Source organism: Pelophylax lessonae (assembly GCF_965119305.1).
Source record: "Pelophylax lessonae genome assembly, chromosome: 4".
In the NCBI taxonomy this organism is placed as follows: domain Eukaryota; kingdom Metazoa; phylum Chordata; class Amphibia; order Anura; family Ranidae; genus Pelophylax; species Pelophylax lessonae.
Window position 1 is genome coordinate 226,347,863 of NC_138771.1, and position 23,432 is coordinate 226,371,294.

The window sequence follows — 23,432 nt, forward strand, 5'->3', positions numbered from 1 at the left end:
GCATTCGGGAGGCAGCAGGGTCTCCTCCCGAACATCTGACAGCAGCTGCTTAGCTGCACTCTGAAAAGCCATCCATTGCAGATTGCTTTTCAGAGCATTGGCAAGTGTGAACTTACCCTTATTGTCCTTTCTTCACTGGATTTCAGTTTTTTTAAATCATGTTGGCTCCTTACCAGCCAGAGTGGTCTGCAGGCAAATGTAGCTTGCCGAGGACCAGGGCTGGGACAAGGGGTGGGCAGGAGGGTCAGTTGCCCTGGGCACAACAGTTTATTGCAGGGATGGGGGGGGCGCCTTGCCCATAAACCTAAGGGAAAGAGGGGCGCAGTTTGGCATCCTTGCCCTGGGTGCTGGATGACCTTGTCCCGGCACTGCCGAGGACATCCACTTATCAAGGCATTTTGATATTTGCAAAACCTCTCCCAACAGCTATTGTTTGCATCAGGAGTGAGTGCTATTGTGAGGAGTACAGAAGCAGGACGCTGTAACGTTTTCAGGAAGCTATGTGCAGTATCATGCTAACCCCTCCCACCAGCCATGATCTGCCCGCATTGCATAGAAAAGCACAGAGCAAAAAGTGATGACATCACTGGGTCTAGAAAAAGGTATGGAATGAAGGAAAGGTTTTTCTAAGAAAAAATAAAAAATAAAATGTTGATGAAGGGAGAAGGAAGAGCCATGAAAGGCAAAATGTAAGCAAATTAAACCTCATTTTTAATACCCTAACAACTAAATAGAAAGGTGAATCCCTCAGAAACAGAGAAAAGCTTGACCATGTAGCAATTCATAAATTAGACCTAGTAACGGCTTTAGTCTAGTAGTCTGTCAGTGTCTGGATTAGTGTGCAGTCAGGGCGAAGCCATTGTGAATAATTCTTTGCATAGAATAGGACCAAGCACTGTGACTCCAATTAGAAGGTGTCTTGTTCTCAGCTATGACACTGTAATCTTTTTGCAAATGTGACAGATACATGTTAACAGAATGACACAAGCTGCTATTGCAGAGTACCAGTTGCCTGGTTGTCATGCTGATTTATTGGCCTAATTGCTTTGTCAGTCACCAACCTGAAACATAAAGGCTTCGTTTAAACGTGTGGTTGGGGGGGCTGCAAAAATGCGTCATTGAGCTGCGTTTTTTGCCGCCCACCAACCGCCCCCCCTTAAGCAGCAATAAGCAGTGGACAGGGAGTTTACATGCTGCAGGCATGCTTTGCACCCACAGCAAAGTTTACCCGACATGTAGTGGGCAGTGAGTGGCAACCCATTCGAATGCTACACATTCAAGTAAATGGGGAAGCTCTGCAAACGCTCCAAAGTGCATGCTTATAATGAGGCGGCAGGTTGGTGTCCTGGTGTATTTCTTCCTAGATCTGGGCCAGGGCATCACTAAGCTCCTGAACAAACTAAGGTGCAACCTGGTGGCATTGGATGGACCGAGACATGATGTCCCAGAGGTGTTCTTTTGGATTTTGGTCAAGCAAGCTTGGGTGCCATTCAATGCTATCAATTCCTTCATTCTCCAGGAACTGGCTGCATACTCTTGCCATATGAGGCCGGGCATTGTCGTGACCCAGGAGGAACCCAGGACCCACTGCAGCAGCATAGGGTCTGACAGTGTGTCCAAGGATTTCATTCCAATACCTATTTGCAGTCAGAGTGCAATTGTCTAGCCTGTAGAGGTCTGTGCGTCCCTCCATGGATATGCCTCCCCAGACCATCACTCACCCACCACCAAATCGATCATGCGGAATGATGTTACAGGCAGCATAACGTTCTCCGCGGCTTCTCCAGACCCTTTCATGTCTGTCACATGTGCTCAGGGTGAATCTGCTCACGTCTGTGAAAAGCACAGGGTGCCAGTGGTGGACCTGCCAATTCTGGTGTTTAATGGCAAATGCCAATCAAACTCCACGGTGTCAGGCAGTGAGCACTGGACCCACTAAACAGATGTCAGGCCCTTAGGCCACCCTCATGAAGTCTGTTTCTGATTGTTTGATCAGAGAAATTCACACCTGTGGCCTGCTGGAAGTCATTTTGTAGAGCTCTGGCAGTGCTCATCCTGTTCCTCTTTGCACAAAGGAGCAGATACCGGTCCTGCCAATGGGTTAAGGACCTCTTATTGGCCCATCTAGCTCTCCTACAGTAGCTGCCAACTCCTGGAATCTCCTCCGTGCTCTTGAGACTGTGCTGGGCGACACAGCAAACCTTCTGACAATGGCACATATTGATGTGCCATCCTGGAGGAGTTGGGCTGCCTGTGCAACCTCTATAGGTTCCGGGTATCCCCTCATGCTACCAGTAGCGACACTGACCCTAGCAAAATGCAAAACTAGTGAATAACAGTCAGGAAAGATGAGTAGGGAAAATTTTTTAGTGGCCTCAACCTGCAAAAACGATTCCTGTTTTGGAAGTCATCTCATTGTTGCCCATCTAGTGCACCTGTTCTTAATGTCATTAACACCAAAGCAGCTGAAACTGATTAACAACCCCCTTTGCTACTTACAGTATCTCAAAAAAGTGGGTACACCAATGACATTTTTGTAAATATTTTATTATATCTTTTCATGTGACAACAATGAAGAAATGACACTTTACTACAATGTAAAGTAGTGAGTGTACAGCTTGTATAACAGTGTAAATTTGCTGTCCCCTCAAAATAACTCAACACACAACCATTAATGTCTAAATCGCTGGCAAACAAAACTGAGTACCCCCCTAAGTGACAATGTCCAAATTGGGCCCGATTAGCCATTTTCCCTCCCCTGGTGTCATGTGACTCGTTAGTGTTGCAAGATCTCAGGTGTGAATAGGAAGCAGGTGTGGTAAATTTTGTGTTATCACTCCCACTCTTTCATACTGGTCCCTGGAAGTTCAACATGGCACCTGATGGCAAAAAGCTCTTTGAGGATCTGAGAAAAATAATTGTTGTTCGACATAAAGATGGCCTAGTCTATGGGAATATTGCCAAGACCCTAAAAATGAGCTGCAGCACGGTGGCCAAGACCATACAGCGGTTTACCAGGACAGGTTCCACTCAAAACAGGCCTCGCCATGGTCAACCAAAGAAGTTGAGTGCACATGCTCAGCATCATATCCAGAGGTTCTATTTGGAAAATAGACATATGAGTGCTGCCAGCATTGCTGCAGATGTTGAAGGGGTGGGGGGGTCACCCTGTTAGTGCTCAGACCATACGCCGCACACTGCATCAAATTGGTCTGTATGGCTGTCGTCCCAGAAGGAAGCCTCTTCTAAAGATGATGTACAAGAAAGCCAGCAAACAGTTTGCTGAAGACAAGCAGACTAAGGATATGGATTACTGGAACCATGTCCTGTGGTCTGATGAGACCAAGATAAACGTATTTGGTTCAGATGGTGTCAAGCACGTGTGGCAGCAACCAGGTGAGGAGTAAAAAAACAAGTGTGTCTTGCCTACAGTCAAGCATGGTGGTGGGAGTGTCATGGTCTGGGGTTGCATGAGTGCTGCCGGCACTGGGGAGCTACAGTTCATTGAGGGAACCATGAATGCCAACATTTACTGCAACATACTGAAGCAGAGCATGATCCCCTCCCCTCAGAGACTGGGTCGCAGGGCAGTATTCCAACATGATAACGACCCCAAACACACCTCCAAGACAACCACTGCCTTGCTAAAAAAGCTGAGGGTAAAGGTGATGGACTGGCCAAGAATGTCTCTAGACCTAAACCCTATTGAGCATCTGTGGGGCATCCTCAAACAGAAGTTGGAGGAGTGTAAGGTCTCTAAGCCTCTGGCAAACTGTGAAGCTCTGGTGAACTAAATGCCCAAGAGGGTTAAGGCAGTGCTTGAAAATAATGGTGGCTGGTAAATGACATATTGATTGGCCCCTTTTCCTCACTCTCCATCCTGAAACATCCTCCGCAGCAGCTAGAGGTAGGGGAGAGGAAAGACAGCAGCACTGTGGTTGGGGGGGGGGGGCGCAACACGGGGGAAAGCCTGACTAGTAGGGGGAATCATCATCGCACCCAGGCACACCTGACACACCCCCACGCATGCGCGGGAGTGATGTCATCGTGGCTCTGGCCTGTCACACAGCTGGAAGGAAAACTGGGAGAAAATGGACACTGCCTCCAGCGACTACATCGCTTTGCTGGAGTGCTTAGTTTCCAGGTAAGTTTCACCTAATGTGCTAGTATGCAATGTATACCAGCACATTATGCCTTTTCCTTGCAGGTCCTAAAAAAATTAAAAAAAAAAGTAACCAGGTCAAAAGATAGCACAGGGGATTTGCAAGGTCTTGCGATCATTATTCTGGCTGCTGTAAAAATGAAAGATATTAGGCGTTGGCAGGGTCTCGGGGCTCCCCAACAGGGTGTCCCAGGAGTGCCTGTTGCAGGGATTTATTCAAATTAATGCCTGTGAGCGAATAGATAAAATTGTAGACATGGATCCAGAATCTACGGGTTTTTGGGCACATCCATTATACATGATACGCCGTTCCCTCTTGGCTTCACCCTCGAAAACACACGTGGGAGGCTTCCGGCACCCATTGGGCAATTCTGGCGGGACCAAGGTAATTTTTGTTCTTATGTTCAAGCATATATATATATATATATATATATATATATATATTGTATATATATATATTTTATACTATAGTGCCCTGTTTTCTTCCAATGTTTGAAACTCTATACTCCTTTTCCCATGCTTATAAGACTAATCTTAACTAATTCGCTAAAAAAAAAAAAAAAAAAATCTGTTGACAGAGTTTGATAGCTAATTCCCAAAATGTTTGCACCCCCCTCCTCAGCACACACACACGCACACTTTTTGCATGTCTTTTCAGACTGTCAATTAGAAAGCGACTGTCTAAAAGCAAATCTCTTATGAAGTGCATTCAGGTTAGAAAACCTATAGTACCCTGTGGCACCTGTTCTTATTTTCAAAATAAATATTTTATGTGGATAGTTAAAAAAAGAAAAAAAAACTCAGTTGGCTGCGTCTTTAGGTTATTTCACATGGGATCCAATATGCAGTTTGGAGTACTATAGGCATATACAGTACTGTACGTTCTTATCTGCTTTTGCAAATGCAAATCAGCCTACTTTCAGGTCATGTGACCTACAACGTAGCAGCCCTCTAGATATAAATGAGTAGGGCAATGCACCTTGTGGCTATATAATGATAACTAGTTAAAAACAGCATGTGGTATGCTGTTTAGGAATCTGAGTACAGTAATTGCTGATCTTTTCATTACTGTAAAATGTGCTGTATTCAAATTCGTGATGGTAGGTTTGTTCACTGGATAGGGTCTCATTGAAGTATGCAGTATATAAACACTCCCTGCTGTGTGAAGTCACTACTAATGGTACAAAACTTCCATCACAAAGAGCTAATGCTACTTCATGGCACTAGAAACCTAATTGACCTCCTAGATAAAGACACCCCAGAACAATAGAAGAGTATTGCTGGCGTCTGCAGGATCAGGAGAATTTTTTGTTATCATGGATACCTGCCCTTCTCAGTCGGCGTCTCTGGCTAAAAGTGTCCGCAGACATTAGAAGTTAATAAGGCCATTTTTGGTGCAAAGCCACCATTTATGTTTAGGTAAAGAGAAGCTGGTATAGATGCTAGAGGGAAGTTGGATCAAACTAGGAATTGGGCCGTTGAGGGTTCAGCATTTTTGTACTCGTTCATAGAGTCATAGTAGTCTGGCATCTGTAAGATAATCCTTTAAGGCAGGAGTGTCAAACTCGATTTCATTGAAGGTCGCATTGTGGTTGCCCTCAAAGGGCCAGTTGTATCTGTAAGACTATATATCTAGAGCACCCCAACCCCCCCTCCCTTAAATCAGATGTCAAGAGCCCCCCCACCATCAGAAGTCAAGAGTCCCGCACCCTCCATTACATCACAGTGTACCCCCCTTACCATGTGCTGCTGCCAGGAAGAAGCTGTTGGTGGAGATGGGAAGCAGAAAGTGCAGGGTCCGGAAGAGGACCAGAGGAGGGTTGGAGTCAGCTGCCAGAGTGTGCTAAGTGCTGAGACCAGGAGAGGCAGAGACAAGGGGGTGCTGCGGCTGCACAGAGAAGCTCAGGATCTTATGGAGGAGTTCTGTCATCCTCTCTTCTACTGACTGCTGAGACAAGGTGGGGGCACATATAAGGGTGGTGTTGTAGCTGCAGGAGAGGTGCAAGGACCACATGAAATGGCCTGGCGTGCCGGATTCGGCCCGTGGGCCTTGTGTTTGACACATGTGCTGTAAGGGATGATGTAAATTTACCTTTGAGTAATGCTAAATATCGATGCTATTGTAACCGCCGCAATATCAGGCTATTCACGTAACTATATTGCATTACGGGCTATAAAAAAGAAAAAAATTTGAGATGGTTGCCAGTTTTTCTTAAATAATTGTATATATTTTTATAAGGAATAGTTTAATATAGCCATATGGTGGATTCAGTTGGCAGCTGAGTACAGCATAAGCAGAGTGGGCACTGTTTTTAACCTTTCGTATGAACATCTTTCACAAGTAGACCTCAGGGTGCTATTGGTATTATAGCGTCAGGTAGTTAGTTTAATTAGCTGTTTGTTATAGTGTTCCTTGCTTTTGCTGAGTGTCAAGATCACTATGCATATAACCGCAAATTAATAGACTCAATGTGACAGGGGTACTTGGAGGCAAGTGCTAAAAATGTTCATAAATTAGCTTTTCTCAATCTTTTTTACACAGGGGAACCCATGAAAAAAAAATTCAGGTCTCAGGGAATCCCTGACATAATTTCTAAGATCTAAAGCTTACAGTACAGTAGCGAAATCAGTAAATTGCAGATCTAATAATAAAGAAAACAATAAAAAAAAAAATGTTTAATGAGCAAACAGAACTTGTTTTTAGCTACACAAACATTTAATTCAGCAGCAAAAACACATCTGTAATTGTGTTTAGTGGCAAAAAATACATTAGGATTGGTTTTCAGTGGCTAAAAATATAGTACTGCCCTGCAGAATATGTCGGCACTATAGAGATACAGGAAGTAAATAGAGATCATGCACCGTGTATTTTTTTTTTTATGTGATGATAATATTTATAATAACAACAACAATACAATTATCATAATTATAACACAAATAATAAATAACATTCTGTCTACTTGCTGTCTAGCCTTTATAGAAGACATCCTACCATTAATATTGTCATCCTCTTCCCCATCTACCAATGCTTTCCCAGCTTTCAGTTCAATACAGAACTTGCTCTGTACAAGAGATAATGGGGAGGAATTCTATGTAAGGGGGAGGGGGGGGGCTTCAATGTAATGGAGCAGAGGCGTAACTACAACCTTCAGGGCCCCGGTGCAGGAAACCATGAAGCCCCCCCCCCCACCCCACAACGGGACCCTTTCTTATGTTCTGCAGTGGGCCACCTCCTGTCGTCTTGAGGCCCCCCCATGGTGGTGGAACACCAGAGCCCAGTCACAAGTGCGACCTTTGAGACCCTGGTAGTTCTGCCACTGACCTTACTGTTACTAGGGGGCATTTTGGAGGATGTAAAGGAGCACTCTGGAAGATATAAGGGGACACTCTGGAGGTACCTCTCAGTCTGGACTCTCAGTGCCTCCAGTAATGGCTCTCCAGACATGAGGACACTGTCCGCACATCTCCTCAAAGAGAGGAAAGCTTCTCCCCCTTCACTCAACTGGCATGTCAGCTGATCAGCTGACTTCCTCCTCCACTCTAATTTCCTCCTCCCAACATGAACCTAATTTCATCGATCAACTTGGTACATTCAGCCTGCCTACAGATGGCTCGAATCTCAGCCAGTTCCTGCTGAATCGGCCAAGATTTGAACCGTCTATGTACGGCCTAAGGTTTATTTTTGCCATCTGTGTCCTTTTGGGGGGATTTCCTCTTACTTCCTGTCCTATAGCCAAAATAGGAAGTGAGAGGAAATCCCTCTAAATGGGGGAGTCTCTGGTTATCACCAGGGTCACCAGAACTAGTGTCCCCATTGGAAAATATCCCCTCAAATACTCTTCTGGGGCACAACCCAAAACATGGTATTTTCTTTTACTTTCACTTTTTATAGAAATGACAATTAGAAAGGATGAATCCCCATAAAATAGACAACAACAACAACAACAACAACAACAAAAAAACTAACTAACAAGGATTCTAATCTATCTCCTCATTATACAAAATTAAAGTGGCTAAAGTTTTTTTTTTTTACCTTAATTCATTCTCTACACTAAGGTAAAAAACCTTTTGGGTGCAGCTGCCCCCCTAGCTTACCTGACCCTGATCTTAGTAAAGCGCTGTGCCCTAGAGCAGCAATGCTGTTCTCTCTCCCTCCTCGCTGAACTCACTGAGAGTAGCAGGAGCCATTGCTGTCAATCAAATCCATTGATGAGGGAGCAGGGGGGCAAGCCCGAGCTGCATTGTGTGTGTCAATAGAATCACACTGTGTGGCTCAGTATTAAGGCCGCACGAGTACCCCCCCCCCCCCCAGCTAGTGGGTGGATACTCAAGGGTAGAAGGAGCTGGGAGCGCCAGCAGGGGACCCCAGAAGAGGAAGTTTGGGCCTGCTCTGGGTAAAACCATTGCACAGAGTAGGGTGACCATGTGTCCCAGATTGCCAGGGACAGTCCTGCATTTTTGAAGGTCTGTCCCAAGTACAGGGCAAATTCATTCCAGGAAAAGTGTCCTGGAATGAAACTGACACAGCCACCCTACCAGGGGAAGACTGGGCCAGGGGGCAGGGTGGCAATTGCCCCCCTGGGCTGATCTTTTGCCCCCACAAAAGGCCACCGCATCGCCACTTTTCTCACTGATAGTATTTGTCCTGGCTGGCAGAGACCCTTTTAACCTTATTCCACTGCCCAAACTGGTTGCTAGGACCACCTACCCCCTAGCAGCCAATGATGTCACATCACCACAGAGCGAGACCAAGGCCCCAGCATTCAAAGCGAGGAAAAATTTAACTTCTGCCTCCTCCACGCCTAGTGCTTTAGCTCCACCCACATCTTCCTCAATCTTCTCTAGCGGGATGCTCAGAGGGAAGGGGACTGCCAGGATTTAAGAGCAACTCGCAATACTCAGAGGTGATGCCAGGTGCCGGGGATAGATGGAACACTGTGTGTTATAAGCTACTGACTGCAGAGAGGATGGCAGATGAGCTGACAGCAAAGGGCATGTTACACCCTCTGAGGGATTGAAGGAGGACATATCTTAGGGGTTTATTCTGGGACTTGTAGTCCTTCACTTTTGGGGGATGTGACTCCCCTAAAGTGAAGGACTACAGGTCCCAGCATGAAACCCTTAGAGCTGAAGATGTGAAACTCCCTTGCCCCCTCCAACTAGTGAAGAACTACAAGTCCCTGCATAAACCCATGAAATCTATGGGGTCACACCCTTAGATCTTAGGGGTTCATGCTGGGACTTGTAGTCCTTCAATTTTGGGGCTGAGTCACATTCTTAGATATCAGGAATTCATGCTGGGACTTGTAGTCATTCACTTTTGGGTAGAGTCACATCCTTAGATATCATGGGTTCCTGCTGGGACTTGTGGTCCTTCAATTTTGGGAGAGGGTCACATCCATAGATATCAGGGGTTCATGCTGGGACTTGTAGTCCTTCTCTTTTGGGGGATGTGACCCCCCAAAAGGGAAGGACTACAGGTCCCATCATGAACCCCTCAGAGCTGAAGATGTGACACCACCCCCCCTCCCCCCCCAAAAAAATTGTCAAATAAAAAGAAATAAAAAATTATACAGAGCAGGTAAGTATAACATGTTTGTTATTTTATGTTTGTTATTTTAAAAAAAATGGAACCTTTAAAGTCAGTAAAGCAGAGTTCCACCCAAAAGTGGAGGCTCCCCTTATCTGTCTATATGCCCCCCCCCCACCCCCGGTGCCACATTTGGCACCTTTGGGGGGGAAGCGGGTACCTGTTTTTGAGAGGTATCCATCCCCACTTCCAAGGTATGTCCGAAGTCCGGCCCCCCATCTTCCCTGCCGCTGGGCCGCCAAGAAAGCGCAGTGCGCATGCGCAGTAGAAAGTCGGGTGTGAAGCTGCAAGGTTCCCCTGCCGGTTTCCTCTACAGGCTGTGGCGGCGGCAGCACCCGAGAGCCGATGGAAACATTGGCTGGGGTGCCGACATTGCTAGATTCCAGGACAGGTAAGTGTCCGAATATTAAAAGTCAGCAGCATAGCTACAGTATGTGTAGCTGCTGACTTTTCATTTTTCCGTGGGGGGGGCTGGAGCACCGCTTTAAAAAAAAGTTCTGCCTTTTTTTAAAAAAAAAATTGAGAAAGGCTTTTCTTAGTAATAATCTAAATACAGTAATGGATTCAGCAAGTCACCAACCCACCATCCAGCCATAGGCAGCTTCCATGTGTAAGGAGTGCAGGCTGCTGCAGTGTGTACATTGTATCAATGCTAAAAGAATCACACATCCCCCAAGTGTTTGATTCTCCTGAATATCTCCATGCAGATGTCTGCTCTGCAGCCAATCACACATATCAGGAATCCAGGCGATCAGAAGTCAGCAATGATAGGATTGTGAGTAAACAGGACAAATCTGCATGTCTCTATTCAGGAAGAGAAAAACTAACAGTTTTCCTAATAGATGATCACACATTTCTACCCCTTTTATCTGCTTTTTTAAAATGATCCCAGTTACCCCACATCAGGCTGAGCATTAGAATGTCTCCTGATTGAGCTGTAGCTAGCACAGGACACTCATAGGAAGCTTGGATTGTAAATCCTTCTCACTGATCTAGTGCCCAGAGGCAGCCTGTTGTGTGCAGACACTCTGCACTGTCCTCTATTGCAGTGTGATGGCAGCAGCTGGCTGTGTGCTGGATCTGGGGAGGAAGAGGAGGGGGAATCCAGAGCCCCCAGGCAGTGAAGGGTTAATAAGACTAGTGTAAACCCCTGGATAGTACATCTGGATGGGGCTGATAGGGTTAAATCCGTGGCAGGTAGGGGGGAGGAGTAGCCAGGCAGTGGGTAATGCTGTGCTAGTTGTGGGGGCTGTCCTCCTCTCCTCTCTCCCTCTCCTCTCACCCGGCTGCATTACTCCCAGTCTGCTCCAGAGCGAAGATGGCGACGGAGGGAGAGAGCGGAGATCAGAGCTTCTCCTCTGCCCATGGAGAACCAGAGCATGTAAGATGGGCCTGATGGCATCTGATCTGTCCCTGGCAGGATGGATGGGGGGGTTCTGATCACACTGGATGGCATGATGACATTATGCTGGGAGGAGAGGGAATGACAGATGACAGCAGGAGGGGAAGACAAGCTTTCTTCACTGCACACTGATCTGTGCTGGATCAGAACACTGACAGGCAGATCTATCATCTCCTGATCCTAGGGATCCTGTCCTAGGGGGACACACAGGAGATCCTTCCCTGGGGCTCCTTCCCTGGGGCTCCCTCCCTCTTCTCTCCATTTTCTTCTCTGATCATGTCTGTGTATGGAGAAGGGGGGATCTATAATTACAGCAGTGCAGGAGATTGCGGTCATTAGAGAAATACTTGCACTACCCTATCCAGCATCCTTTCTGAAAATACTAGTTTTCTGGCACGTATGCAGATTTTAAGACTTTGACCTGCATTCATGATACAGATGAAATTAGAGGATGAGCAGGACTGCTAGACAAGCAGCATTGTTGGAATGAAATGTTTTTCTCTTGACAGGTTCTCTTTGAAACTGAACTCCAGAGAAAAGTAAAATCCTCCCTTGCAGTGGGACTTCCCCTTTACTGCAAGGGTTAACTGCTCGCTTATGTATAAAGCCTAGAACACATGGGCTGAATGTCGGGCGGCATCAGCTGGTTTAATAGAACCCGGCCGGCATTCTGCCCCTGTGTACTAGAGTCTGTCCGACAGAAGCTGCTCATTAGGCCGGCTTCTGTTGAATGGGCATGACCGAAAAATATCTACCAATCGGCTCCCAATCAGCACTCTCAGCCAGTGGCTGAGAGCACTGACCAGAGTGTTTTGGGGGAGGGGGGGTCTTCCCCCTGTAAGAACACAATAGCACAGCAGGGGAGATCGCTGTACTAACATCAGATTGTTAGTACATCAGCTACAACCTGAGCTGTTAGTTTTTTTTTTTTTTTCGTTCAACAAGAAAAATAAAATAGTGTGTACAAGGCTTAAAGTGGAGTTCCACCTTCCCCTCCACTCACTCCAAAAATTAAAAGTCAGCAGCCATACATACTGTAGCTGCTGACTTTTAATATTAGGACACTTACCTGTTCTGGAGTCCAGCGATGTCGGCACCACATCTCCATCTCCATCGGCTGTTGGGTGCTCTCGCCGCCATTGCCGGTAAGGGAACCTGGCAGTGAAGCCTTGTGGCTTCACGGGCGGGTCCCTACTGCGCTTACACGAAGCGTGCTGCACATTCCTATTGGCTCAGCGGCGGGGTAAGGAGAAGGGGGCCAAACGTCCAAGGGACGGCGTCAGGTCAAAAACAGGTACCCGTTCCCCCCTCCCCCCTGAACGGTGCCAAATGTGGCACCGGAGGGGGGGGGGTGAAGCAAAAGAACGGAAGTTCCACTTTTGGGTGGAACTCTGCTTTAAGGAACTGGAAAAGGCTTAAGGGACTGGACTCTGACAGGCTCCTCTGTGCTGCTAGATCTGTGTTGGCAGCCTCTTCTCCCCTATGCACTGGTGGTCAGATGCCCTCTGACATCATCAAGTACAACACATATCCCTACAATGGATGTGAGGACACCAAGGAATCATCCACTGGTCGGAGCATAGAGGAGAAGAGGAGAGCACAGCTGCTAAGGGGAGCAGAGGACCAGTTTGGTCCTATAAACTGGGAGCACTTAATCCTTGCAGTTCAGGGGTAACGTAACTGCAAGGAAGGATTTTTTCTCTCGCAAAGGAAATAGGCTATAAATGGCATTATTCTTTTTTGCCCCAGAAAAGCCCTTGAAATCATTTGCCCCAGAAAAGCCCTTGAAATAATTTTCAGGTCTTGAGGATCCCAAGCTAAAATGTGTTATTTAGGGTCAGTGGGAAGAATGGCATTTATATTGGTGGTCAGTGGGAAGAATGTAATTTACATTGGTGGCCAGTGGGAAGAATGCCATTTATAATGGTGGTCAGTGGGAAGAATGTCATTTACATTGGTGGCCAGTGGGAAGAATGTCATTTACATTGGTGGCCAGTGGGAAGAATGTAATTTACATTGGTGGCCAGTGGGAAGAATGTCATTTATATTGGTGGCCAGTGGGAAGAATGTCATTTACATTGGTGGCCAGTGGGAAGAATGTCATTTATATTGGTGGTCAGTGGGAAGAATGTCATTTACATCGGTGGTCAGTGAGAAGAATGTCATTTACATTGGTGGCCAGTGGGAAGAATGTCATTTATATTGGTGGCCAGTGGGAAGAATGTCATTTATATTGGTGGCCAGTGGGAAGAATGTCATTTATATTGGTGGCCAGTGGGAAGAATGTCATTTATATTGGTGGCCAGTGGGAAGAATGGCTTTTACATTGGGGGTCAGTGCGAAGAATGTAATTTACATTGGTGGCCAGTGGGAAGAATGTCATTTACATTGGTAGTCAGTGGGAAGAATGCCATTTACATTGGTAGTCAGTGGGAAGAATGCCATTTACATTGGTGGTCAGTGGGAAGAATGTAATTTACATTGGTGGCCAGTGGGAAGAATGTCATTTACATTGGTAGTCAGTGGGAAGAATGCCATTTACATTGCTGGTCAGTGAGAAGAATGTCATTTACATTGGTGGCCAGTGGGAAGAATGTCATTTACATTGGTGGTCAGTGGGAAGAATGTAATTTACATTGGTAGTCAGTGGGAAGAATGCCATTTACATTGCTGGTCAGTGAGAAGAATGTCATTTACATTGGTGGTCAGTGGGAAGAATGCCATTTACATTGGTAGTCAGTGGGAAGAATGCCATTTACATTGGTGGTCAGTGAGAAGAATGTCATTTACATTGGTGGTCAGTGGGAAGAATGCCATTTACATTTGTGGTCAGTGGGAAGAATGTCATTTACATTGGTGGCCAGTGAGAAGAATGTCATTTACATTGGTGGTCAGTGAGAAGAATGTCATTTACATTGGTGGTCAGTGGGAAGAATGCCATTTACATTGGTGGTCAGTGGGAAGAATGTCATTTACATTTACATTCGTGGTCAGTGGACAGAATGCAACCCTTAAATGAACACTAAAATGATCACTGGTGTCATGTTGCTGGCTCTGTTGGACCTGGAATTCTCCATGCACTAGAAGGTTAGATGTCAGCTCAAGGAACCCCTAACAACCTCTGAAGCAAACCTTGGATTCCATGGTGTAAGGCCACATTCACACTGGGGTTTTTGTAAATGCCGTTCTTCTGGCAGGAGAAAAGCAGCATCAAGTTGTGTTTAAGTCCTTTTGCAACACGATACTCCTGTTTGAGCATCTTGCGGCTTGAAAAAGCTCAGTACAGCTTTTTGAGCTAAAATACAGCCCATTAATTGTAATGTGCCTATGCACACAGTCGGGTAAACAAGCGCTGTGCATTCTTCAGTAAGAACAAAGTAGAAAAATCTGCATTTTTGATCAGTAATTTAGGCCTCAGTGCACGCAAATACTCGCGAATACTCGCAAATACTCGCAAATACATACAAAAAAAAAAGGTCTGGAAAAAGTAGATGCTCAAACAGGAGTATCGTGCGCAAGAGGCCTTAGCAAACATCTTTAGGTGTGTTGAGTGCTTGGGCGTTTATGAGTTTCATTGGCCAGAATAATTAATTTGTTCTGGCCATTGAAATGGAAAGAAAAACCCCAAAACATTCAGGCACTCTAGCGCTTAGATGTGTTTAAACATGTTTAGGCGCATTTTGGCATTTTTCTGCCAAAACACTCTTCTCCTTAACGCATAAGTGATGTTTTTTTTTTCTGCCTCTAAATTCCTGTAAATGCCTATGTGTGCAAGAACATATAGGCTAACATGGAGGAGCATTTAGAGGCAGAAAAAAGGCCAAATGTCTGTAAAACAGGTGTTTTTGAGCTCAAGGGTGTATGAGGCCTAAGATTGGAGATCTATCAGAAACAATGCAGTGCTATCTGAACTCTATCCTGGCTTTAGACTTTTTATGACAGGTCTGGCTAAGGCCTCATTTACACTGGCAATGACATACTTGCAATTTGATGTATTCACAGTCACAGACTATTTCTACATGCATATAAAGACAATTAATGATTAAATGGTATGATTCACATGGTGTGGTTACCTGCATTCAGGTGCACTCACTTAGTTGCGTTCAGAGCATCCAGGTTTAAATACTCTACATAGATGTAAATGTATATAAAAGCAGGTACATTGAAATGCAGGAGAAAGTAATCTGGGAAGTATAACATTTATTTATACTTTCCCATTCAATTCTCCTATCTTTAAAAATGCAAGAAGGCTCATGTGAATGTAGCCTTAGGCCTGGTTCACACTTATACATTTTCCGGTTTAGCAGAAACACACTATAGCCCATTTGACTTGGTTTCCTATGGATGTAGCTCACATCTATGCATTTTATGGACAGGGCCAGTGACTTTTTGCTGGTTCTTGTTCCATAGACTTCAATGGATCAAGAATGTGTACTGAAAAATAGAAAATTCACCTGGAATATGCAAACTGCAACCTGTATAGGTTTGAACCAGGCCTAAGGCCTCGTCCACATGGGCATCCTCAGGTGTATACCTATGTGAGGATCATGTTTTGTCTGCACAGGATGGGTAGGTGTTCTGCGCATTCACATGCAGAATGTCCCATTCATGTCAATAGGACTCAGCGACTGCATAGACACAGCTGCTGCTCTCATTTTGACATCCTTGTGGGTGCATATGCATGTCCTGAGCTCACACTGTGCGTTTGGGGATATGCACCCACATCCACATGGCTGCTAAACTGGTAGCAGCAAGTACATCCCAATGGACATAAGTGGTACTGCCCTCAAACAGATGCACGGAAGGCCTGTGCAGGCAAAGCATGCCCTCACATGGGTGTGCTCTTAAAGTAGGACTACAGAAGGTCCCTGGGTTACAAACATCAGACTTACAAATGACTCCTACTTACAAACAGGAAGTGAGTGGAAGTCTACAAATGTTACAGGGGTGGTAACCTTTCCCTATGTTATCCGAAGAACTTAAAAATACGTTTTTTTTTGGCTAGAGCTACACTTAAAAAATGTACCTGTTCCAAATTACAAACAAATTCAACTTGAGAATAATCCTACGGACCCTATCATGTTTGTAACCCAGGGGCTGCCTGTATATGCAAACTTTATTTTATATTTTGGATAAAGCAAGTGAGGGTTATAACCCCCTGTCAGATTTGTTATGTATGTGTCCAATTGCGGAGATTTCCCTTCACTTCCTGTTCCATAGCCAAACAGGAAGTGAGAAGAAATCCCTAAAAATTATGGGAATTCGTTACGGAACCCCAGGTCATCAGAAATAGTGTCCCCATTGGAAGATTTCCCCTCTACTACTTTTCTGGGGACAACCTGAAATTTGGGATTTTCTTTTACTTTCATTTTCAATGATAATGATCAACATGACTAATATAGAGGGTAAATCCCCAGGCCTTCATTTACACTGGCAGCTCTTGAGTTTAGGAGCTTTTGGCGTTTTTTTTTTTTTGCAAAGCTCCTAAACTCAACTCTATAAAAGCCTATGGGGTTGATTTATTAATGACAACTAGACTGTGCATTTTTCAAAGTTCAGTTGCATTCTGGAAGTGCAGTTGCTCCAGAGCTTATTAAATTAGGTAATGCTTCACTTTCCAAAGAGTACCCAATCAAGTGCAAAGGGAATGTAAAAAACAGCATTTTTGTTTGCACACGATTGGATGATGGAAGTCAGCAGAGCCTCTGCTCATTTGCTAAACTCTTCTAAATGCCAATGTGTACTTTGACACTTAGAGGTTTATTTACTAAAGGCAAACAGACTGCACTTTGCAAAGTGCAGTTGCACTCTGCAAGAGCAGTTTGGAAAGTGCAGTCTGATTGCCTTTAGTAAATAAACCTCTATGTGTCAAAGTACACATTGGCATTTAGCAGAGATTAAACCTCCCTCTCATGAATGCAGAAGAATCACATTGGAAAAAGCAAATTGCTGCAAAGTTGTGGCAAAATCGCTGGAAAAAGGGGTTTGCATTTTTGCCACATCTTGCTTTTTCCCGTGACCGCGGTCAGGGTAGATTAGTGTACATGTAGCCTAACAGGGGCACAGACAGCAATAAAAGCTGACATTCCAATCCCTCTCTATCCAAAACGAAAATAAAAGTTTTGCCTTTAGTTATACTTTAACTAGACCCTGAACGAGGCCGAAGACATATAAACACTAAACAGTTGACATTAAAAATTTAACTATGGCATTGGCTAACATGTATCTGTTTGCGTCTGCAGTACTATTAATGGGAAAGTAGAGTTTATTTTCAGTAAGCATATGTTTTGAAATGTATTTTGAGCAGATCTTCAGTGTCAGCTCCCCTATTTCTTATATTATGAATTCGCTTTAAGGAGGACCTTTTACTTCGTATTGGAAAAATGTGTTTGTCTGTCATCTTAAACCCCCTTTCTGAAAAGCTGTGTCTAATTTAGGATGAAAAAATGACTTGAAGCTACTGTATAATGTTTTACAAGCTTGCTCTTCCATATTTTTGTTCTTGGATTACTTATGGAAATGTTGTAGATTGGTCATTTACTGTCTCTTGACAACTGCTAAGATATCAGCCACACAAGGGTAGCATTGTTTTCAATAGGTGGGCCCACATTTGTTATATCCTTCCTGTCTCCAGACTGTCCTGTACATTCCATTCTTAACTTTCCACAGTCCACTCTCACAATTTGTTTGTTGTGTATCCCACTCCACTTCATTCCATACTGTGCTGTACATGGGATAGCAGGATGCATTCTCAGTAGATTAAATAAACATATTTACTATGACATAAATAAGACTCAGACAAATTATTAATTGGCATAGAAGTGGCCGCGGCACTTTATTGGTTTAGAATGAAAAGAAGTTTATTAAATCCATTAAACATCAAATAATTAAATAAATAAATCAATTAATACCAAAACACAGCTTAGTCAAAGGACTCAAGCCAAATCGAATCAAAGCAATTATGAACAAAAGTCCCCACCAGCCGGGACTAGTTACCAACAAGGACCGGCCCACCCAAAACGGCGGCCATTTCTATACAGGCTTGTAGACCCAGATTAAATATGTCTAAACCTATGTCGGAAAGGTGCATTTCATCCTGCCTGTAAAGACCAGGAAAACCACCTTCCAAATCCGTATGTCTGAAAGAAAAACTGTCAATTAGCGGCATAAACTTTTCTAAACTGTGGTTAATACGCCTCCGAATCTTTTCGAGGGGTTTAAGTTCCTTAGATGACAACCATGTAAGGCGCGGAACAATTTCTGATAAAACAATAACGGTATCAGGATATAACATCTTAAAATGATGTAGATCCCTCTTCATCATAAAGAGCAAATCTAAGGTCTTCAATTTTCCTATGTCATGTCATGAAAAATCAAGATGGATGGAGATGGCCATATCTGAGATAACTTAGACATATAAAAATGAATATTACACCAACTCAAACCTCTAACATCCTTCCAGTAAATGCGAAATTGAGCAGAATTAAAAGTTAAATTCTCCGAATAACAGCGCTGGGACGCAGTGAACAAAAGAATGTCCGAATATCCAAACTGTATATTTCTCACCTAAGGGAATCAAAAAGAGAGGTTAGGACGAACATGAATATTAAACCTGATTCCCACCTCCCTAACCTTCTGATTACTGAATCATCAAGGCCCAATCTGGCTGCCTCTGTAGCCGCTCCTATCCTGAAGGAGTGGGACGTAATTCTGAGATTTTGCAAACCCAAGTGACTTAAACAGCGCTTAAGGATTGATGAGAATTGAAATCTCATCACAGGAGCATTGTCTTGATGTACAAAAATGCACCCGTGCCGACAGGCCTGGCCAATAAATATTTTGTAGTCATTCTCAAAGGACAGATTGAGCCATTGACCTCTCGCTAATTGGTCCGTCTTAGATCTCCCCACCAACACTTTAACCCTGGAATCATCCTTTATCACATCACCAAATGCCAGACCCAGTTGGCCACCCTTACTAGAAGCCACTAATTCGGATATTCGGAGCGCCCCGAAGAAACATAAGACAAAAGCTGTAGAGAACAGCAAAGCCTCATACTACGCACTGCAGACGTAGCCAAACACAATCTTTTCAGCAGGTCCGCAGATATCGGCCTACGGGTATCCGGACAAAACTGTACCTTCCTATAACCTTTCAAGGCCTGCCTAACTGTAAAAAACCTATTACAGCCAGGCAGGCCATTCAATTTCATAAAAAATGAATTTCCTGCTAACGTTTTATTGATATGGTTATATAAAAGCCGGGCTTGCATCATTGAACCAAGGAAAGCCAGCACGACCTGTTCTGATGCCAACAAAAAGGAACATTCGGATTCTATACAATATGAAACCCATTTCTTCCATGCGGCCACATAGTTGGCCCATGTATGAGGTGCTATTGATTTTCTGATAGCATCAACAATAGGGGTTAGATCAGATCCCATAGGTGACCTGGGCACTATTGTCCCACTAGATCCGCACTTGGAAGAAGCTGCCTGAAGCGAGAAATCTGCAAACGAGATAATGAGTCAGCTATATCATTCCGTTTTCCTGGCACATGCTCGGCTTTTACCCAAATGTTCAATTTTAAACACAAGAAAACAAAATGACGGAGCAATTTTATAACTGGTAATGATTTTGAAGACAAACAATTCATGGCATAGATGACGCCTTTATTATCAGAATGTATCTTAATCCGTTTGTCCTGGAATTGGTTTCCCCAAAGTTCAAAGGCTACTACAACTGGAAAAAGTTCCAGCAGAACTATGTTCCTTGTAAGCTTCTGCTCCACCCAAGCGGGTGACCATGAACCATAACACCAATGTGTTTGCCATATTGCAGCGAAACCTTTTGATCCTGCCGCATCCGTAAAAAGTTCCAGGTCTGCAGCAAATACAAAGTCACTCTGGAAAAAAGAGCGGCCATTGTATTCCTGCAGAAAATTCGACCATACCATAAGATCCTCTCTTAGAACTGCAGTCATCCGAATATGGGAAAACGGTGACTTAAGCCCTGACATCACTAGATATAGTCTTCTGGAAAATATTCTACTATTAATATTATACGTGATGTAAATGCCAATAGGCCCAATAAAGACTGAAGCTCTTTTAACAAAACTTTCCGTCTTCTCAAGAAAAAGGATATGAGAGTCAGTGTCAAAATTTTGAAGATTCAGTATCTTCAAAATTTTGACACCTGGGAGGCAAAATTCACAGAACTCCGTATTTATTGTAATACCTAAAAAATCAATGGAAATGCTTGGAAAAACTGTTTTCTCTACCGCTAAGGGGATCCCGAAAAATTCACTGATTTTAAAAAATAATTTCAATAACAATAAACATATAGGAGAATCAGGGGGGCTGAGTAATGCAGTATGCCTTGAAAACCAGATTCATACTCCATTACCTCCATTAGGTTTCAAAATAGACAGTGAGCATCCCATGGGTAGACACTGGTCGTAAAAATAAAAACCTTGAAAGTAAAAACCTAATGAATTAAATGACTTCGGCGAAATTGGAAGAAGCCTAAACGCTGACTGAATGTCCGATTTTGCCAAAAGAGCCCCTTTTCCGCATTTTTTAATTAACATAATAGCATCATCAAAGGTGGAATATGACACCGAAGATAATGCTGGGTCAATTTCATCATTTAACGATTCCCCATGAGGAAAGGACAAATTATGTATCATACGGAAAGAGTTTGGTTCCTTTTTAGGCACTAATGCTAATGGGGATATTCGAAAATTGTCAAATGGAGGGGAAAGAAAAGGACCCGCTACCCGGCCAGCTTATATTTCCTTATAAATTTTTTCCCTGACAACATCAGGAAACTGGTCTGCCGTTTTTAGGTTATTAACTAATCTACAACCCGGACCGGTAAAGACGGGAAGTTCAAAACCTGACGAAAACCCCTCAATTATTAGCCGTGCTTTCTCCCTGTCTGGGTATTGAATGAGCCAAGGATACATTCTTTCCAGCCTCACTGTGTTGCAGGCCCTTGGGAAAAAACTCTTTAGGCGTCTGACTAGGATTACTTGCTTTCTTGAAGCACTTCAATGCGGGATGAGTACCAAAACGGAACGAGCACTCATGCCTATATTTGCATGCAGAAGCCCACTTGCATTGTGCTTCGTTAAAAGCATAGCATATACCCTTTTGGTATACTGAAGAAATACTACTATTACTAATCTGTTGTTTAGGAAGCCCTGATTTTTGGGGGAGTATCAAGTTTAGCCAAATGCCCATATCTTTCATTCCCCACTTGAGGTTAGGATAAACTGCTAACTTCTGTCGGAATGATTCATCATAATAGAACCATCCTAGTCCGCCAAAGTTCTTATATGCCTCTAGAATATGTTCTACATGCTGAAAGAGACCACTGTATTTTTCTGGGAATTTTTCCCCCATTACCGCAGCAAAGAGGCAGAATGACTGCAACCAGTTTTGAAAGGATCTTGCTGCCGTTCTCCTTTTACCATCATCCACTGGATCATCAGACTTATCTCCTTTAAAGGCAAAATCATTAGAAGAGGGCAAAAGAGAAAGAATATCCACGAATTCGCCTCTCCATATTTTCTCCTTTACTGTATTACTCAAATGGTAATCTAGTGGAGAGACTTCACAAGGTAAAACTTCCTTAAGGCAATTTTCAGGAACTGAATGTGACATTGGGCTAATAAACCTGTGTGAATCCGTGTCAGAAAGTGCAGACACTACCGGTGACCTGTTACTTACCACCGTCTGCGAACTAGCTGTGGACCACACATTAACAGGAGAAGAAACACTAGCTGTAACATTACTCAAAACAGAGGTGTTAGTAACATTAAAAGTATTAGCAATTTTTGATAATGAGACAATTAACCACTTAAGCCCCAGAAGATTTTACCCCCTTCCTGACCAGGGGGTTTTTTGCGATTTTTTACTGCGTGACTTTAACGGACAATTGCGTGGTCGTGCGATGCTGTACCTAAACGAATTTCACGTCCTTTTTTTCCCACAAACAGAGCTTTCTTTTGGTGGTATTTTATCACCTGTGCGATTTTTTGATCATGCGCTATAAACAAAAAAAGAGCGTAATTTTTGCAAAAATAACAATATTTTTCACTTTTTTCTATATGAAATTCCCCCCAAAAAAATGTAAAAATCAAAATTTTTTAACATTTTCAGCCAAATTGTTTTATGCTACATATGTTTGGTAAAAAAAATCACAAAAAGCGTATTTTGATTGGTTTGCGCAAAAGTTATCACGTTTACTAACAAAGGGAAAGATTTTTGTCATTTTTGGTGTTTTTTTTTAACGAGTAATGGCGGCGATCTGCGATTTTTTTGCGGTACTGCGACATTGTGGCGGACTGATCGGACCCTTGACTGACATTTTTGACACTTTTGGGGTTACCAGTGACATTACTGCAGTAATCAGTGCTATATATATGCACTGTTACTGCAAAAATTACACTGGTAGGGAAGGGGTTAACTGTATTGGACAGGGAGGGGTTAAGTGTGTCCTAGGGGCGTGATTCTAACTGTAGTGGGACAATGCTATTGGTGTAAAAACAAAGATCAACGGTTCTACATAGTAGAACCGTCTGATCTTCATTTTTACATAGGGGAGAATGACAGGCTGCTTGTTTACATAAGCCGCTCTGCCTTTCTCCCGCTGTACCGACGATCGGCGAGTGACCGGCGGACATCGGGTCCGCCAGTCACACGCCCGCACTCCTCCCTGAACGAGCCGAGGCGGGCGCGAGCCTCAGCGGGCGCGCTCGCCCGCTATTGGCTCTAATAGCAGTGACAGGCGAGTGACGTAGATCTACGTCACTCTGCCTGGCCGGGGCTGACTGCCGCAGTAAATATACTGTGCGCAGTCGGCAACCGGTTAAATTATTAAGTACATGTAACAGGGACAACTCACCAACTGAGGGTGGTAGCATATCATTAGATACTGCCCCTAAAGGGTTAACTAAAGGCTGAGTTGCTGCTCTCTCCTCAGGAAATGTTTGTAACAGACAAGGCTGCTGGGCTGCTGTTACTCCTACATCTAGCATATGCTGCCTAGATGCTGGCTCCTCTGTCTGACTGTTAGCTGCTGTAGTAGCTGATGCTACTCTGCTATTTGTATTAGCCCGCCTAGCTCTGCCTTCCCCCACGCTTCTGCGATGTGAAGAAGGGGAAAAAGTCTGTCTCCTTTTAGAAACTCTCCTTCTCTGCCTGCTGCCTCCAGAGCCCTCCCTTTGTCCCTCCTCTTCTTGATGCCGACACCGCTATTGCAGCGCCTTGAAGG

General features: G+C 44.1%; 1 protein-coding gene across 1 annotated transcript in view; it reads left to right on the top strand.

Moving 5' to 3' along the window:
- Nucleotides 1–11,001: 11,001 nt before the first annotated feature.
- The window catches only part of CTTNBP2 (cortactin binding protein 2), a 207,413-nt gene continuing 194,982 nt past the window's right edge, over nucleotides 11,002–23,432 (top strand). Inside the window, exon 1 of the mRNA XM_082255315.1 lies at nucleotides 11,002–11,133. Within this exon, the coding sequence (XP_082111441.1) occupies nucleotides 11,071–11,133 (63 nt within the window). The 5' untranslated portion in view covers nucleotides 11,002–11,070. The remainder of the gene's footprint in view (nucleotides 11,134–23,432) is intronic.